This window comes from Rana temporaria, chromosome 2, assembly GCF_905171775.1.
Source record: "Rana temporaria chromosome 2, aRanTem1.1, whole genome shotgun sequence".
Taxonomy (NCBI): domain Eukaryota; kingdom Metazoa; phylum Chordata; class Amphibia; order Anura; family Ranidae; genus Rana; species Rana temporaria.
In genome coordinates, this window is record NC_053490.1 from 286,063,887 (window position 1) to 286,084,461 (window position 20,575).

Genomic DNA, 20,575 nt, shown 5'->3' on the forward strand with positions numbered 1-20,575 from the left:
CATTTACCCTCCGAACACAATACGCTGTTTTTTGACCAATTTACTGCCAGATACTTTGCTAAAGCCTAACTCCAGGAATTAGAAAAAATCTTCAGCTAGCTTATGTTGCTGGATCATAGATCATAAAATCATGTGTATCCTGGTGCCAGTACCATTCTTAAGCTGACCATACATGGATCCAAAATTCGGACAGTCCAGCAGGGATTTTGATCCATGTATGAGCAGGCTGATTTTATACAAGTAAAAATATTTATCGACTTGTATACAACCTGGCCATCCATTTTATGCCAAACCAGTCAAATGATCATTGTATTCTGACAGCAGGGAAGATTCCCTGCTGACAGCTCAGTGGGAAGAATTCCCCATCCACGTTGAATCATCTGAATCATCTGATTTTGATGCACATGAAGTACATAAAAAAAATAGCCTTCTAACATTGCCAAGACTACAATCTAGTGTGTTTTTATTTATCTGATGTCAGAGGTGTTTTGGCCAGAAGTCTTTCTGACGACCGTTATTCATGTCATGGAACGTGATTCCTCTCAAGCCTGCCTTTCATACACACGATCGTGAAAAAAAAATGCTTGAGCAAAGCGCGGTGACCTTCAACACGTATGACGGCACTATAAAGGGGAAGTTCCATTTGAATGGCGCCACCATTTGGGCTGCTTTTGCTGATTCTGTGTTACCGCGTGTTAGTAAAAGTTTGGTAAGAGACGATTCGCACTTTTCAGTTTTCAAGCTTTTCAGTCTGTTACAGCGTGATGAATGTGCTATCTCCATTACGAAAGCTAGTTTTACCAGAACAAGCGCTCCCGTCTCATAACTTTCTTCTGAGCGTTTTTTTCCCCCTCGTTAAAGCGTACACACGACCGTTTTTCACGACGTGAAAAAGAACGACGTGAAAAACGACGAGAACATTTTTTTAACGCCCATTTTTTCCGTCGAGAAAAATCCTCTGGAGCCTATACACGACCGTTTTTTTCACAACCAATTAAAAAAAATTAATTTTTCTCGTCATGAAAAACGATCGTGTGTACGCGGCATGAGGTTTAGAGAAGTCAGGAACATCAAGTAAATATTAATTGGGTCCTGCTTATGAAAGAATCTAAGTGAATGTGTTCTTCTGATCTATTGACCTTTCAACTTTTGTTCCCTACTGTTGAGCTAGTTGCATCTGTTATAAAGAACAGTCCACTGCTTATTATTATATGCCCAGCAACAGAATGGCTGCATCAATTTATGCAGTATTTTTAGAAATGTTGTTCTAACTAATGTTTTTCTTATAATCAGTAATACCATATAATGAAGGACGGAAAATTACTGTCAACAGAGATGAACTGCAAGGTCAGTAAATACTGCATTCTAAATGACATCTTTTATGTGTGTGAAGGAATATTATGTGATAAACTGGTCGAGATGGCTGGGGTCATGGTAACCACATCTTCTTTTTTTTTGTCTTTGGTATGTACCAGATGTCTCCCCTCTCTTCAACTACCTGTGTGCAGCCTCCTCAGTGTGTTTTCCTCATTTTATCTGTATGAATAATGAACCAACATGTCCTTGTTTCAATATATGTGCTATGTATTCTTGTATCATTCTTCTAATTCAGAAGATGTCAAGGTGCCCTCACCCCCAAGAAATGTTCAGGCTTCTGAGATCACAGAGGACTATGTTGTACTTCGTTGGGATGAACCAGATCCTCGTGGCAAGGAGCCTCTAAAATACTATGTAGAAAAGGTATTAATCAATTCATTTTTAATCAGCTAGGATGTCATATTGATAAACACAATAAATTATAACTATGTACAAGAAAATGAATACATGCAAAACAATAGCCTTCGTTATGTAAATTGGTATTGGAACTGTATTTTTATCTACTTGCATTGCCACATTATGCAGTAAAATTATTACATTTAATTAAAAATAGGACTGGATTATTTTCTAATCCAATACCTAAAGAATCAATGCAACTGATCTGGCTGCCCTGGGGGATCTATCTATCTATCTATCTATCTATCTATCTATCTATCTATCTATCTATCTATCTATCTATCTATCTATCTAGCTAAGTGATTGATAACCTTGCTAAGTGAACATTCTCTGCTCCTTAGTAAAGCTGCCCTTTCACTATTAGATCATTTTTAAATGGAACAATATGTAAGGCCTCGTACACACGACCGAGGAACTAGACGGGCGAAACACATCGTTTTGCTCGTCGAGTTCCTTGTTAGGCTGTCGAGGATCTCGGCGAGTCAAATTTCTCCATTCCCGTCAAGGAAAAAGAAGACATGCTCTCTTTTTGGCTAGACGGGATCCTTGACAGTTTCCTCATCGAAAAGTGTACACGTGACCGGTTTCCTCGGCAAAAAAAAAAAACAGCAAGTTTCTTGCTGGTTTTTGCCGAGAAACTTGGTCGTGTGTACGAGGCCTGAGAGTGTATAACAGAATTGTGTATCCAACAGAAAAACTAAATATCTTTCCTCCATCCACGCTAACATTGGTAACAGACAAGTCTCTATGCTGGCAGATGACCTGAACAATAACTGCAACTGATTGGATGCAGTTTGGCTAGCAATTTTGTGCCAGATTCCTTCAATTTTTCAACTAAAAGAGAAATAAGTTTTTTGGGGGGTTTATTTGTAGATTTATACTTGCCTAGGTGGATGCAGCATCAGACCAATGCTGCATCTGTCCCCGCTGCCTTTTTACTGAGAACCGAGCAACCGAACATCACCGATGGCTCGGTTCTCTGACCTCCTCGAGTGGAGAGCTGCTGACTATCAGTCAGCATTTCTCCTGCTCTGCTCCTCCACTCATTGGAGCGGTAAGCTGTGGAGGGGTGGGGAACGGCCGTTTCAGGGGCTCACTGAGAGGCTGAGACAGTGAAACGTGAAAAAGAACGACGTGAAAAACGACGAGAACATTTTTTTAACGCCCATTTTTTCCGTCGAGAAAAATCCTCTGGAGCCTATACACGACCGTTTTTCACAACCAATTAAAAAAAAAATATTTTTCTCATCATGAAAAACGATCGTGTGTACGCGGCATGAGGTTTAGAGAAGTCAGGAACATAAAGTAAATATTAATTGGGTCCTGCTTATGAAAGAATCTAAGGGAATGTGTCAAATTCAAAATTTGATGCGGGAACGACGTCCATACTTAACATTGCGTACGCCTCATAATAGCAGGAGCAACCTTACGCCGAAAAAGCCTAACGTAAACGACGTAAAAAAATAGCGCCGGGCGTACGTAAATTTGTGAATCGGCGTATCTAGGTCATTTACATATTCTACGCCGAAAACGCCACCTAGCGGCCAGTGTAGAGACTTATGCCAGTCGGATCTTAGGCTAATGTCGGCGTATCTTGCTTTCTGAATACAGAAAAAAGATACGCCGGCACAGCTTTGAATTTACGCGGCGTATCTATAGATACGCCGGCGTAAATCAATGCTGAATCTAGCTCTAAATATCTTTCCTCCATCCACGCTAACATTGGTAACAGACAAGTCTCTATGCTGGCAGATGACCTGAACAGTAGCTGCAACTGATTGGATGCAGTTTGGCTTTGCCAGATTCTTTAAATTTTTCAATTAAAAGAGAAATAATTTTTTTGGGTGGTTTATTTGTAGATTCATACTTGCCTAGGTGGATGCAGCATCAGACCGATGCTGCATCTGTCCCCGCTGCCTTTTTACTGAGAACCGAGCAACCGAACATCACCGATGGCTCGGTTCTCTGACCTCCTCGAGCGGAGAGCTGCTGACTATCAGTCAGCATTTCTCCTGCTCTGCTCCTCCACGCTCATTGGAGCGCTGAGCTGTGGAGGGGTGGGGAGCGGCCGTCTCAGGGGCTCACTGAGAGGCTGAGACAGCCATCAGTCCAGGCAGGTAGCGGATCCATACTTGCTTAGTCGGGGGTGACACGGTGCCTAAACTGATTCCTTTGACATCAGTAGAGAACGAACTTCAGACCGCTCTCTGCTGAAAACGATTCACAGGAATGTAAAATGAATTGCACTCCTATGACCAATAGGAGAAGCCCAGCCTAAAAAGCTCAGGCTGGGCTTCTTCTTTAACCACAAGACTACCGCCCGCTGTCAAATGATGGCGGGACAATATACCTCTCGTTCTAGGAGGACGTCATGTAACTTCCTTGCCTTCCCCCGCCTTCCCGAGCTTCCCGCATCACTGGAAACCCGGTGCGCATGCACGGTGGCCGCGATGTCCGCCGGGCACCCGCGATTGCCCAGTACCGGAGCAGGACCGTGGATCTCTGTGTGCAAACACATAGATCCACCACCTGTCAGGGAGAGGAGACCGATGGTGTGTCCCTTGTACATAGGGTCACCGATCAGTCACCTCCCCCAGTCAGTCCCCTCCCCCCACAGTTAGAATCACTCACTAGGGTACACATTTAACCCCTTGATTGCCCTCTAGTGTTAACCCCTTCCCTGCCAGTCACATTTACACAGTTATCAGTGCATATTTATAGCACTGTTCGCTGTATAAATGTGAAAATGATGTCCGATGTGTCCGCCACAATATTGCAATCATGATAAAAATCATTGATTGCCGCCAAAATGAAAAATAAATAAAAATAAAAATGCTATAAATCTATCCCCTATTGTGTAGACGCTATAACTTTTGCGCAAACCAATCAATATACGCTTATTGCGATTTTTTTAACCAAAAATATGTAGAAGAATACGGATCGGCCAAAACTGAGGAAAAAATTTTTTATTTTTATATAGTTTTGGGGGATATTTATTATAGCAAAAAGTAAAAAATATTGCATCTTTTCTTTTTCAACCGCAGAGGTGATCAAATACAACCAAAATAAAGCTCTATTGTGGGGAAACAATTATAAAAATATAATTTTGGTACAGTGTTGCATGACCGCGCAATTGTCATTCAAATTGTGACAGCGCTGAAAACTGAAAAATGGCTTGGGCAGGAAGGATGTGGATTTGCCCAGTATTGAGGTGGTTAAAGGATGTCCGGCAGGAGGGTGCCAACAGACCCACCCACATAGCAAATTCAGCTGGTTCATCTAGAACTGGACAAAATTTACACAGTGTATGACCAGCTTTAATCTTCCCCCTCCCTCTGAAATATATTTAGATTTTTACTATCTATGTCACTATTTGTTAGTCTGTTGAAGGAAGCGACAAATGGGAGAGGATCAACCTGGAAGGACCTGTGTATTCTCCAAGGCTTTCCGTGCTGGATCTTGATAAAGAGAAATCATACCGTTTCCGAGTACAAGCTGTGAATAAATATGGAGCCAGTGATCAATCCGAGCCTAGTGCACCTATTTCCCTTAAAACAGCATTGGGTAATTTCTGTTACTTATTCTGAAGATTATTAATAACGGTACTGGCATCTAGACCTGTAATATTGTTAGGGGGGTCTCACATGTGGATAATATCCAAAACATATATCTATTTATATCAAAACAGCATAAAGACTAATGATGTGCTGTTATCCATAGCCACCAAATATATTTTATCTTTAAAACTGAACTTCAGGCATGTATTAAAGATACAGGTGACCTCAACTCTGTTAATAAATGCTTAAATGTATTTTTGTAAATGCAAGCAAAGTAAGTATCTGAACTTGGCTTGGTATCGGCCTCCAGCAGTGCTTGTACAGTAGACGGGGAGAGAGAGAAGATGCAAAAGGAGCCGATCAGTTGTTCTGCAGTACGTGGAATTTGCTGACTGTTCTGTCACAGGGTGGGGGAGAGATAAGATCTAAAAATGTTCCTGAACTGAAGTAGGGAAAAAATCAGGTCTCCTGCCCTACCAGACAGGACAGTATAAACCTCATAACTGGATGGACATGATTACAAATATTTTGGCAGTTAAAACTACTAATTTATTTGCATTTAATCTGTGAAATTAGCTATTTACTTGTTCAGCTTTAAGGACATACACTATATTGTCAATAGTATTGGGACGCCTGCCTTTACACACACATGAACTTTAATGGCATCCCAGTCTTAGTCCGTAGGGTTCCACCCCAAACTCACTCATCCATGTCTTTGTGGACCTTGCTTTGTGCACTGGTCCAAATCTTTTGTGGGGAGGGGGATCAGGGCTCAAGTCCTGCGGGAACGCGTGGGAACGGAGTTTCTGCACTTTTTTCACAGCAGGAACTCAGTTCCCTTTGCAGGACTAGAGCAGCCGAGAGCAGTCGAGCCGCCCGAGCCAATCCTTCACTAAGCGGCGATGCCCAGCTCGAGTCACTGTCAGGGGCAGGCGAACCTTAGTAATCCTTTATGTTACTGGCCGCTTCCTGTATATGGATTTATCAGGTAGTGTGCGGGTATTCCGTCACTTCCTGCCGCAATGTCTCCTGGGAGCTTTTGTCATTGTTCCCAGGAGACATTGCGGAGGTCTGCCGCGAGTTATCGCGGGATTTAGAAAGATGCAAGTTCTTTCTAAATCCCGCGATATACAGGAAGCGACCAGTAACATAAAGGATCACTAAGGTACAGTGGATCGAAAAAAAAAACATGCGGTTTAGTAATTATGCATATGAGCGTATTATTTTTTTTTGGTGGGGGAGTGGATCTTGGGTGGGAGTTCCCACACTTTTTTCCCCAGGACTTGACCCCTGAGGGGGATTATGGTGTGGGGTGTTTTTTCAGGGGCTGGGTTTTGACTCTTAGTTCCAGTAAAGGGGACTCTTAAAACGTCAGCATACAGACATTTTGGACAATTTAATGCTCCCAACTTTGTGGGAACAGTTTGGGGATGGTCCATTCCTGTTCCAACATGTCTGCAAACGGTGCACAAACAAGGTCCATAAAGGCACAGATGAGCGAGTTTGGGGTGGAGGAACTTGACTGACCTGCACAGAGCCCTGACCTCAACCCGATAGAACACATTTGGGATGAATTTGAGCTGAGGCTGCGAGCCAGGCCTTCTTGTCCAACATCAGTGCCTGACCTCACAAATGTGCTTCTGGAAGAATGGTCAAACATTCCCATAGACACACTCCTAAACCTTGTGGACAACCTCCCCAGAAGAGTTGAAGCTGTTATAGCTGCAAAGGGTGGGCCAACTTAATATTGAACCCTACAGACTAATGCCACGTACACACGATCGGTTCATCCGATGAAAACAGACCGATGGATTTTTTCCTCAGATATCCGATGAAGCTGACTTTCATCAGTCTTGCCTACACACCATCAGTTAAAAATCCGATTGTGTCCAACACGGTGACGTAAAACACAACGACGTGCTGAGAAAAATGAAATTCAATGCTTCCGAGCATGCGTCAACTTGATTCTGAGCATACGTGGATTTTTGACCGATGGATTTCCCCACAGACGATCGCTTTTTCTATCGTTTTTTTAACCATCAGAAAATTTTAAAACAGGTTCTATTTTGTTTCACCGATGGAAAAAAAACGATGGGGCCCACACACGATCGGTTTGTCCGATGAAAATGGTCCATCGGACCGTTTTCATCAGACGAACCGATCGTGTGTACAGGGCATAAGACTGGGAGGACATTAAAGTCCATGTGCGTGTAAAGGCACATGTCCCAATACTTTTGACAATATAGTGTATGTGTAGTCCATTCAGGTAAGATATTATTTGACAGGTTTGACTCTAGACAAAGTCATTAAAATAGTCACCATTAACAGGTATACTTGGCTTAGTTTCAGCAGAAGTATGTGTATGTATCCATACATACCAAGTTCAGAATACTGTATCTGTGTAATAGCTTAGCTTAGACAATTTATCTATAGGTCTTTAAACACATTCTCTATTGCAGAAATAGTATTTCATGTTCTGCATACAAATGAAATAGCTCACTAAAAAAACATTTTCAAATGGTATTTCAGTTTTCTGTAACATCACTTTGAGATTATCTGTATACTAAATTAAGAGCTTAGAATGTGGAACCCAAGCCCAATAGTATTATCATTGTTAAAAGGATAAGTTCACCTTTTGGTAAAAATAATAAATGCACATATTTTTTAAGGGAAAAAAAATGTGCATTTATTATTTTTTTCCTAAGAAGCCTGGAAAGCATTGCACCCATGAAGAGTGTATCAGGGGTTCGATGCCAGACTCCTGCAGAGAAGCCCTGCAGCTTTTAGCCCATACCTTCATATGGGCTGGCTGTTTACAAGCTGCAGGGCTTGTGAATGAACTACGAGAGCACTCATCTGTAACCTTGCAGTTCAATCAGAACTACAAGCTGTCAGCTGCAATAGATGACAGTAGTTGTAGTTCATGCATTCACAAGAAACTGTGAATGAATGACACAGACGTGTGCATGGAGCCCCACACAGGTGCGTTTTTTTCAAATGGTGACAGTGGGTGTGGGGAGAAGATCCCCGCTCACTGTCACAGGAAGGGGGGTAGGCAGGCTGCAGCTGTTTAAACATGTTACATGTTATACCCTAAATACGGGTGGAAGGTGTAGCATGTTCCAAAAAGGTAAACCTATCCTTTAAGGCCCCGTACACACGACCAAACATGTATGCTGAAACTGGTCCGCATACATGTTTGGTCGTGTGTTGGCGCGAGCGGGCAGATTTCCAGCAAACATTTGCCCGCCGGGCCTTTTCCTAGCAGACAAATATTCCTGGACGTGTTTTAAAACCGTCCGCTGGAATCCTGCCCGCTCAGACATGTACGGTCGTCAGTACAGACCTACCGTACATGTCCGAGCGCCCGCCGTCCCTCGCATGCGTCGAATGAGTTTGACGCATGCGTGGAAGCATTTAAATGGCAGGCCCGCCCACGTCGCCGTGTCATCACCGCGTCATCGTCGCGGCGACGACATGGCCACGCCCCGCGTATTGTTTACGAGCGGACTTCTGTACGATGGTTAGTACAGCCATCGTACAGAAGCCCTCGGGCAGACATGTACGGTGAAAACGGTCCGACGGACCGGTTTCATCGTACATGTTTGCTCGTTAGTACCCGGCCTAAGATAGAATGAAGAATAGTGACCTGTTTTGCCCCGTACACACGATCGGATCTTTGTCTGACCAAATTCACATCGGAATTCCGGCGGAATTCCATTGGAGGAAAAGATCTATGGAATCTCTGATGGAATTCATCTGAATTTCCGATAACATTTCTCAGATGGGGCATACACACGGTCGGAATTTCCGATGGAAAAAGTCCGTCTGACTTATTCCATTGGAAATTCAGATCGTGTGTACGAGGCCTAATGCCGCGTACACACGGTCGTTTTTTGTCTTGTAAAAAACGTTGTTTTTTATCATGATAAAAAACAAAGTTTTTCAAACTTCATTTTAAAAAACAACGTTGCATACACACCATCGTTTTTTCAAAATGCTCTAGCAAAACGCGGTTACGTACAATACGTACGACGGCACTCTGTTCCATTCATGCTCGCGTCATAACTTGCTTCTGAGCATGCGCGGGTTTAAAAACTTTGTTTTAGCCCACACACGATCATTTTTTATGACACAAAAAACGACGTTTCGAAAAACGACATAAAAAATTGAAGCATGTTCGAATTTATTTTTTGTCGTTTTTCAGAAGACATAAAACGACGTTTTCCCCACACACGGTCATTTTAAATGACGTTTTTAAAAATTTCGTTTTTTTTTCATCACAAAAAACGACCGTGTGTACGCGGCATTAGGGTGTTGTGTGATCACTGTGGAGACCTCCCTTCGCTTCCTCTCCTTGAGACATGGACAGTTTTTCTTCACCTCTTGGTCCAGCGACTTATTTTCTGGTGACAATTGTCATTGGGACAGGAATTGCGGGGAACTCTCCTCTACAGGGATCAGGGATACAATAGTAATAATCAAAACCTGACAAAGGTGATGATCCTTCCCCTCTCTGTCGAAAATTTCAATAGAGTTGTGCTTGATTATTGGATTTTTAAATAAGTAAGTTGAAAATGTTTCCATTGCAGCTCTTCCTCCGGCACCTGGACACATTTTAGCACTCAGAGACACAAAGACATCTGCCTTAGTGCAGTGGGGTAAGGTTGAAGCTATTCCAGAGATTCTTGGCTATTACCTTTACAGTCGAATGTTAGGTGAAGAGGATTGGCAACCAGTAAACAACAAGCCTCTTCAGTCTACTAGGTAAGGGATTTTAAAAGCTATAGAAAAAGTTGAAGAAAATTCCACAAGTGCAATTAAGGAAATGGGAGGTATATTAAATAACACACATACAGTGGTTAGAATACTCTGACGTTTTTCATGCTACAACCCTCTGAGTTAGTGGAGTTGATTTACTAAAGGTCAATAGGTTGTTCGCTACACAGGTACATTTTCACTCTGCAAGGGAATTTTTCTCTTAGCTTAGTAAACGTAGTAAAAATTGACTTTGCAGATACAATTGCAAAGTCAATATCGCATTGCAAATTGAACCGCCTATTTGCCTTTACTAAATCAACTTTAGCATGTCAAGGCATTCTAATCACAGTATGTGTGAATAAACAAAAAGGGGGTATGATGCACTCCAAATGTCTTAAAACCTGGTAGAGATGTGTGCTGCAGTGCATCAAAGCGGCTAGCACCCAATATAAAAATGTTTTAAGACCCCTTTCACACTGGAGCGTATTGCAGGCGCTATAGCGTTTAAAATACGCCCTTAAAAATCTGTCCCCATTCACTCCAGTGTGAAAGCCCGAGGGGCTTTCACATTGGAGTGGTGCGCTAGCAGGACGGTAAAAAAAAGTCCTGCTAGCCGCATCTTTGGAGTGGAGAAGGAGCGGTGTGTTTACCGCTCCTCCTCCGCTGCTGCCCATTGAAATCAATGGGACAGCGCGGCTATACCGCCTGCAATGCGCTGCTTCAGCAGTGCATTGCGGGTGGTTTTAACCCTTTCTCGGCCGCTAGCAGGGGTCAAATTCGCCCCGCTAGTGGCCAAAATGCGACGCAAATCCGTCTATAGCGTCGGCGGTAAAAAAAGCGGTGTTTTACCGCCGACGCTATGGGCATCTCTAAAAGCTCATATTACCAGCGCACTGCATGCTGAATCAGGGCTTTTATTTAGTCACAAACACGCGACAATGTGGAGCCCACATACTAGCTTCTTTTTCAGACAATAGCGGCAGTGATGCTTGATGAAGGAGCTAGCATATGGATTCCGAAACATTGGTTGTTTATAACATAAGAAACTCTGGTTGAGCATGCAATGTGCAGGTAGTATCTACCTTTTGAAGACTTTCTATATAAACTTCCAGTTTCCTTCATCTCACTCATGGACCATGGATGTCTGTCCACATCAGGGGTCTCCAAACTTTTAAAACAAAGGGCCAGTTTACTGTCCCTCAGACTTGGGGGCCAAACTGTGACCGGTGTGAGTAGAAAATGTCCTGGCATCAGTAGGAGTAAACAGTGACCCATCATTAGTTTTAACAGGGGGAATAGTTCCGCATTTTTGGTTTAAGAAGGAGGAATAGTGCCCCATGGTTGGTATCAATAGAAGGAATAGTGCCCCTTTGACAGTGTCAGTGGGAGGAATAGTGTCCTATCATTGGTCTAATGCCACGTACAGACGGTCGTTTTTTGTGATGAAAAAAAACGACGTTTTTGAAAACGTCATTTAAAATGATCGTGTGTGGGGGAAAACGTCGTTTTATGTCTTCTGAAAAACGACAAAAAAAAATTCGAACATGCTCGAATTTTTTGTGTCGTTTTTCAAAATGTCGTTTTTTGTTTCACAGAAATTGACCGTGTGTACCAAAAAACGACGTTTAAAACGACGTTTTTAAACCCGCGCATGCCCAGAAGCTAGTTTCAATGGAAAAAAGTGGTGAAACGTAACCTCGCTTTGCTAGAGCATTGTGAAAAAACGATGGTGTGTAGGTAACGTCGTTTTTGAAAATGATGTTTCAAAAACGTCGTTTTATTTCATGATTTAAAACGTCGTGTTTTTTTTCATCACAAAAAACGACCGTCTGTACGCGGCATTAGCAGGAGGAGTGGTGCCCCATCGATAGTGTCAGTGGGAGGAATAGTGCTGCATCATTGGTCTTAGCAGGAGGAGTGGTGCCCCATCGATAGTGTCAGTGGGAAGAATAGTGCCGCATCATTGGTCTTAGCAGGAGGAGTGGTGCCCCATCGATAGTGTCAGTGGGAAGAATAGTGCCCTATCATTGGTCTTAGCAGGAGGAGTGGTGCCCCATCGATAGTGTCAGTGGGAAGAATAGTGCCCTATCATTGGTTTTAGCAGGAGGAGTGGTGCCCCATCGATGGTGTCAGTGGGAGGAATAGTGCCCCACCATTGGTCTTAGCAGGAGGAGTGGTACCCCATCGATAGTGTCAGTGGGAGGAATAGTGCCCCACCATTGGTCTTAGCAGGAGGAGTTGTGCCCCATCGATAGTGTCAGTGGGAGGAATAGTGCCCCACCATTGGTCTTAGCAGGAGGAGTTGTGCCCATTAATGGTGTCAGTGGGAGGAATAGAGCCCCGTTAATGGTATCAGTGGGACAAATTGTGCCTCATCCTTGGTGTCAGTTGGAGGAATAATGTCCCAAGGGCCGTATAGAGGCAAGCAAAGGGCCACATTTGGCTCCTGGGCTGCAGTTTGGAGACCACTGGTCTACATGATAAATTACTTAGGCCACAGTATTTTAATGAAATGAATGTATATACAGTGCAGGCATGTTTACATTGACTACATTGAAAATAGTGTTTTGCGAGGCGCATGCGCGGAGCCCAGCGGGACGGACATGTCAGGCTGAAGCTCCGCTCCGTGTAGGAGAAAAAACCCGCTGATAACCCCGGTAACCGGAGATATAAACGAGCGGTACCACGGATATATATCCCGGAGAGGTGAGGGATACCCCCCGAAGGCATAATGGTGTTAGGAGGAGCCAGGAGCAGGAATAAAACCACCTCCATTAGCGGAGCACAGCAGACCGCAAGTACAGCTAAAAAGGCGCCAGGCTCCACAGACAAAATCACCTCAGGAAAGGGGATGAAACGAGCGACACTTTCAGCTAAACTTATGGCAGCACAGTGTAATTTGGGCACAGATAGTGAGGAGGAAGAGGTTGAAGACATATTGTCAGCTAATAAACAGGATTCTACAATCCCCTCAGCCTTATTGAAGCAGTTTGAAAGAATGCTTCACAAAGCCCTAAAAATTACCTCAGACCAAATAACTGCTAGCCTCACAAAAGAGATTAGAGAAATTGGAAATCGAACAGAAGTTTTAGAGTCCAAATTGGATGAAATAGAGACATACACACAAGAATGCATGACTGAAATAGACATGCTTAAAGAGGAAAACAAAATTTTGCAGAATAGACAGGAAGATTTTGAGAACCGCGACAGGAGGTCCAACATTAGGTTCAGGGGAATCCCTGAGGCAGTCATAGACTTACAAGCCACCGCATTGGCGTTGTGTCAAGAACTAGTGCCAGGAATAGCGGTAGAAAGATTGGAAATGGACAGGATCCACAGAGCACTGACACCAAAAAGAGCAGACGGCCCTCCTAGGGACATTATAGCAAAGTTCCACTTTTATAAGACCAAGGAACAAATAATGGAGGCGGCTAGAGAGAAAAAAAACCTGTCATTTCAAGGATATGAATATCAGATCTTTGCAGACATATCTCAGTTAACTATAGCCAAAAGGAGAGCCATGAAACCTCTCCTGCTGGAACTGCAGCGTCATAATATAAAATACCAGTGGGGATTCCCCTTCTCCCTACGCTTTACAATACAAGGAACTAAAATTGTCTGTAGAAACCCAGAGCAGCTACGCCAAGCCCTGATGGATTTCAAGGTGATGGAGAGCCCTACGTCAACTAATTCGGCTCGCAGAAGACCAGCATCTGCATCCTCCCACAGCAGCCCACCTCGGCAGGATCACAACAACGGCCTACAGCAGACGCACAAAAGGGGCAGATTTGTCACGCAGACCCAGGACCAAGAGGACACAATGGACTGAATTAACTCTGCATAAAGTTACTAACCACTCTTTTTTTTTCTCTCCCATTTCAGCATCATAATACCCCAGAATGGAGTGAATGTTACAATTTAAATGTTTTTCTGTTTAGACTTTAATATTTATTTTGGATTTACATAGTTTAAACAATCAATTCATCCACTCCCTACACCCTCAAAGGGAAAAAGGGATCATTTAGGCAACCCCTCATAAATCACAAGGCTCGCCACCCGTGCCCACAGCAAATTTTAGCCACCTCCCCACCCTGGGTACTCCCAGAGCAAGTTACCCTTAAAAAGCCTGGTCATAACTGCCTACAGGCGATAATAATGAAACGACAAAATCACTTTCTCCTGTACAAAAACAAGGTTTTAGTTTAACACATTCGGTCATACACCACGCACATTCTCCAAGAACACTCCCACTTTACTTATTTAGTATTAAAAAGTTAAGACACAGTCAGCACAACTGGCTGCTGTTAGCAAGATTGTCTCCCCTGACACCCACACGTTAAAAGGTATGCTCAAACGTTAATCTAGCTAGTTCAGCTTATAATATGTTTATTTATAGCATTATATTAGAGTTACCCATATGGATACAATAAAATATTTCAGTACGCGGGCCTCCATGACACGGATGCTACATGCGCTTCACTGAGCTCCCCTCTGGTCCTCGCACTAATATGCGGGGACTAGACGAGGGCACCTTCTCCCCTGTTGGGGATATTTTCTCCCCATCACGGGACTCACTTGACTGCATTGGTAGAATGCTATTGCTTATCAAAGTAACATGTACTAACGCACCTTTTTTTCTTTCTTTTGTTACACTTTCTTTCTTGCATCCCCCCCCTATCCCTCTTCCCTATATGTCTGCACGGATTGGGTCGGGAGACCGCAGCTCATGGAATCACGGTAAGATAGGCATATTGGTTTGGCTACCATGGCCCCGTTGAACATACTGTCTCTGAACGTCCAAGGTTTAAACCTACCACAAAAGCGCACAAAAGCTTTTAGGTATTTTCAGTCCAAAAAAGCACACGTAATCTGCTTACAAGAAACCCATTTCACCCCTTCCACTACCCCAAAATACTTTAACGCATCCTATCCACAAACATACTTGGCTTCAGCCTCTGTCAAAAAGAGGGGTACCTTAATCGCATTCCACAAAACAACACCATTCACAATGACGTCAGAAATTAAAGATCCAGAGGGTCGCTACATAATCCTGATTGGATTCATCATGGATTTGGCAGTGACCATAGTGTCCTACTACGCACCTAATGTTAACCCACTGGCATTTATGTCACACCTCTTTCAAACAATTAATACACATAAGAGGGGAGCCCTATTTGTTTGTGGAGACTCCAATCAGGTTCTCCTCCCTTTCCTAGACAAAACACCCTATTCCCCCCTAAACAAACAATCCAAATGGAATCTTTCCAATCTGTTAGCCAAATACAACCTGGTGGACTCCTGGAGAGAAACTAACCCAACAAAACGCAATTACACCTACTATTCCAACCCTCATCAGTCCTCTAGCCGCATAGATCACATATTTTTAACTACAGGAATGCTGCCGGAGGTGATCGCATCCAGCATCATTCCCATCCCCTGGTCGGACCATGACGCAGTATTTACCACAGTAGCTTCAGCAATTCCGAAGAACCATGACCCAACGTGGTATCTCCCGGAGATACTGCTTAAACACCCAACATATTGCGCAGAAATAGAACGTAATTTCAAAGAATACTTAGAACTGAATGCAACCCCAGAAATCTCCCCACTCACACTCTGGGAAGCACACAAACCGGTTCTGAGAGGGACCCTACAGAGACAAATAGGAAACCTTAAGCGCAAACGGATTCAATTAGCAAAAACCCTTGAAACAGAACATGAGTTAGCGTATATGGCCTTCCAACAGCATCACACCCCCACATCCAAAGCGCGGCTCGATAAAGCGAGCTTAGAATATGACCTATTCCTGACAGAATCGGCAGACAAAACCCTTCTTAGGTCTAAGCACAAATTCTATAAATATGCCAACAAATCAGGGACTTACCTAGCTAGAGCACTAAACTCGACCAACAAATCTTATAACCCAATAAAATTAAAAATAGCAAATAAATATACCTCCAGTAACCCATGCAAAATAGTGAAGAAATTTAGTGAACACTTAAAGAAAATATATTCGGAAACAACCTCGTTTAATGAATCGGAAGCTGAAACCTTTTACTCACAGATCAAATTACCGCACTTAAACGAAACCCAAAAATCACAGTTGGATGAAGCAATATCGCAAGATGAGGTAGCGGAGGCCATCGACGACCTAAAATTGAATAAACGGCCTGGCCCAGATGGGTTCCCAGCTAGATATTACAAAACATTCAAGGACTTAATCTCCCCCAGGTTGGCAGATGCATTTAATGACGTATTAAAACAGAAATCCTTCAGGCAAGACTCACTAATGGCCACTATCTGTATGATCCCTAAGCCTCACACAGATACAACCTTAAGTGAAAATTACCGTCCAATATCTATGCTGAATGTTGACATTAAACTACTAGGGAAAATATTAGCGCGTCGTCTTAATAAATTCATTGGAACACTGATCCATCGCGATCAGGTAGGATTCATGCCCAATAGACAGGCGGGGGACAATATAAGGAGGGCGAATTTAATTGCACATATCGCTAAAAAAAGAGGAATCCCAGCGTGCTTTGTCTCCCTAGATTTAAAGCAGGCTTTCGATTCCGTCTCCTGGGCATATCTAGCATTTAATTTGCGGAAATGGGGTTTCGGACCCAATTATATTCAGTGGATTCTGGAAATGTACAAAAATCCCAAAGCATATGTTAAATATGCGGGGTACAAATCAGAGACATTCAAAATACAAAGAGGTACTAGACAAGGATGTCCTTTATCCCCATTATTGTTCGCCCTCCTTGTAGAACCCCTCGCACAAAGGATCAGAACTGAATCTACAATTCTTGGTATAGAACTGGGAGGTATCAAGCACAAAATTTGCTTATATGCAGATGACATCCTACTTTTCCTCTCGTCGCCCCAGGTATCAGGCCCCAACTTATTCCCTATCCTCAACCAGTTCGCTTCATTCTCAGGTTTAGCAATAAATCCTAAAAAATGTAGAGCCTTAAACATATCATTATCCACCATTGAACTAAGTGCCGCTAGGTCAGGTCTCCCGTTTGAATGGCAAACAAAAAGCATCCCATATTTAGGAATACACCTAACAGCTGCAGTAGCTGATCTATATTCGTTTAACTATCCCTCTCTCCTAAAACACATAACAAACCTTATGAAATCTTGGACCCTACTCTCGCTGTCATGGTTTGGTAAAATAAACGCTATCAAAATGACAATCCTGCCGAAATTACTTTATCTCTTCAGAGTACTTCCCATCCCCATCCCGGCTCATTATTTTAGAATAATCCAAAAAAGAGTTTCATCCTTCATATGGGGATCTTCCAAACCGAGAATTAAGCCCCAAACCCTATATTTACCTAAAGTTAAAGGAGGTCTGGGTTACCCCAACTTCTTACATTACTACAACGCAGCACAACTAGCAAATTTAGTGAAGTACCACGCAAAACACGAAGCTCCATTATGGGTGGCTATAGAAGCGCTAGAAAGCGATCCTATCTCAATCTCCAATATGCTCTGGATCTCCCCAAAATTACGCAAACATGTATGTAACCCCATTCTTAAACACTCCCTATCCTTATGGGACAAAATCAAAGCCAAGTACAGTCTACAATCCCCGCACTCACCATTACTCTCATTTATCAAGAACCCTGAATTCTATCCAGCGTGGGTATACCCAGGTACATTCAAAGAATGGGTGAAAAGGGATTGCACACAAAAATACAAATTCCTAAACTCTTCCTCCATTATTCCCTTCCCAACACTATGTGAATCACAGGGAATCCCTCAAAAGGAACTTTTCAGGTACCTACAAATAAAAAACTTTTTTCAACCCCTGGCAGATGCACCTGCTCCGCCAACTCAGATGTCAATTTTTGAAACCATCTGTACAAAGGATCCACATGCTAGAGGCCTGATATCTACCATATACTCCCAAATAATCACACATCCCTACACAGGGAAACTTCTATACATGCGTCGATGGGAGGAGGACCTAAACACAGAACTGAGTGAATCGGAATGGAATCAAATATGGCTCAACATCAAAACTGCATCCCCAAATGTGATAGCGTCAGAGACCAATTACAAAGTGCTTGCTAGATGGTACCTGGTACCTGCCAGAATTGCTAAATTTACTCGCAACTATTCAGGCCTATGCTTTAGGGGATGCACGGATATAGGAACCTATTTTCACACTTGGTGGTCGTGCCCGAAAGCGCAAATATTTTGGCTGAAAATTTTTCAAATAGCTTACATTTTACTGGGGAAGAATTTCACGTTAGATCCTAAAATAGCCCTACTCAATTTAAAACCGGTGGATGTATCAAATACACAATTCAAACTTATCAGACAACTTTTCACAGCCGCAAAGCAAACAATGGCCAAAGCATGGAAATCCCCAAATTTGTCAGTGGAGGAAGTCCACGCCAGAACAAACACAGCAATGACTCACGCCAAAATGTCGGCCATCGAAACGGACACGATTACCAAGTTCGAACAAGAATGGAAACCTTGGATTACTTATACAATGTCTAATACTTTCAATAATGAGGTTTTGATGCCATGGTAGCCCAGCCAATGGAGCGATAGCGGCATCTCTTGCTGAAGGTGGTTGTCCCCCGGCCTAGTCCTGCAGACTCCCTTGCCCTACCTTCTCCCTCCTATCCCCTCCTCTCGCTTATTTCCCTTATTTCTCTTATTTCCCCTTTTTTTTTCTTTTTGTCTTGTTTTGACTCAGTCTTTGTCTTCGTCCTGGTGATATGGATCGTTAATAGGTTTATGATACATATCTCACCCCAGGTATCTTCGAAGAATAACAATATTGAAGCTTTCACTGCAATACTCTATAAGCAGATCTGTGTGTGGAAATATTAATATAGTTGGTATGATACCAAGTTACACCTCAAGTTATCCCACCACGGAAATATAATATTGCAAGATCTTTATAAACCTTTTTAGCAAGGACGTATTGTTATTGTTATAAGTTAACGCTACAATAACTAACATGCGAAAGAACTCTCTCCTTAATTACAATGTGTTCTTATTCTACAATGTTTGTATAACTCCTTTGACAAATCGCAAATAAAGACTTTTGACAAGGAAAATAGTGTTTTGCAGAGCTAACGTTCTATTAAAAGGAGAGAACTTGCCTTTAAGATGGAAGTGACGTAGCTATGGGTCTCTCGCACATACAGTTACTGTATGCCTAACATGTATAGATTGCGTCCATCAAACATTAGACATTACTAGATGGCTAGACAGGTGAAATGTCAGCATGACTCTTTTATTAAGCACAGCAGGTTTATTCTTATCTATAAAGATTACAACTAAACGCTGCTCTTGCAAAATAAATAATTGCAAAATACTGTGAGTAATATTCAACTAGAGTATTGCTATATACTAAAAGCCATGCAGAAGCTTCAGCACTATTCCATATAACTGACAAAGATTATTGAGAGTGCCAAATGCAACATTTTACTACGGTTACATCAGACCTGTGGAATAGCTGACATTCAATAGAAAAATCAAACAGGAAATCAGAAGCTTGTAGGAAAGGTAGAATCGTAAAGTATATCTAAAAACAACAACAACAAAAAAATACATAGTTAGGCCGGTTTCACACTGAGGCGCGGACCTGCGGTGACGGTATAGCCGCGCTACTTGTAGCGCGGCTATACCATCGCGTTTACCGCGATATTCGGGCGCTAGCGGTGAGGTTTTAACCCCTGCTAGCGGCCGAAAAAGGGTTAATACCGCCCGCGTTGCGGCGGTATTACCGTGGTATTACCGCGCTTTCCCATTGATTTCAATGGGAAGGCGCGGTATAGGAGCGGTGAACACACCGCTCCTATACCGCGGTAAAGATGCGGCTAGCAGGACTTTTGGAGCGTTCCTGCTAGCGCATCGCTTCAATGTGAAAGCCTTCGGGCTTTCACATTGAAGAGTACAGGGCATGATTTTTCATGCGGTATAGCAGCGCTATTTTTAGCACTGTACTGCATGAAAAACGTCCCAATGTGAAAGGGGCCTTAAAGAGAAACTGCATTCTGCTCACATAATTTGTAATATAAACATCTTTGCCATTCTGAAGCTTCCCTACAACCAGTTTGCATATTCCAGGTGTATTTTTGCATTTTTCAATACACATTTTGATCCCTTAAAGTCTATCGAATCAAAAGCCAGAAAAAAGTCACTGACCCTTTCCATAAAACGCACAGATGTGAACGTGACCCATAGGAAACCATGTTAAATGTACTGTAGTGTGTTTCTGCAAAACTGAAAACGCACAAAAAAAATGCATAGGCCTAAAAGGAAAAAAGGTTGTTATAACTGCTCAAGCACCCCAGCAGCAGAATACACTAACATCTTCCTCCAAAAATAAGCAACTTGTGGCATCTACCAAAGTCTAAAATGTGCCTGTATACAGAATATTCATTATTCAATCTTACTGAGATCACTGTACCTGTATAGAGATCAGCTTGTGGCTATCAATACCC

The 20,575-nt window shown here is 42.7% G+C and overlaps 1 protein-coding gene across 1 annotated transcript in view; it reads left to right on the forward strand.

Moving 5' to 3' along the window:
- The window catches only part of MYOM3 (myomesin 3), a 145,018-nt gene that overhangs the window by 75,980 nt on the left and 48,463 nt on the right, over positions 1 to 20,575 (forward strand). The window contains exons 14-17 of the mRNA XM_040339383.1: positions 1,294 to 1,347; positions 1,613 to 1,740; positions 5,154 to 5,337; positions 9,923 to 10,097. Of these exons, the coding sequence (XP_040195317.1) occupies positions 1,294 to 1,347; positions 1,613 to 1,740; positions 5,154 to 5,337; positions 9,923 to 10,097 (541 nt within the window). The remainder of the gene's footprint in view (positions 1 to 1,293; positions 1,348 to 1,612; positions 1,741 to 5,153; positions 5,338 to 9,922; positions 10,098 to 20,575) is intronic.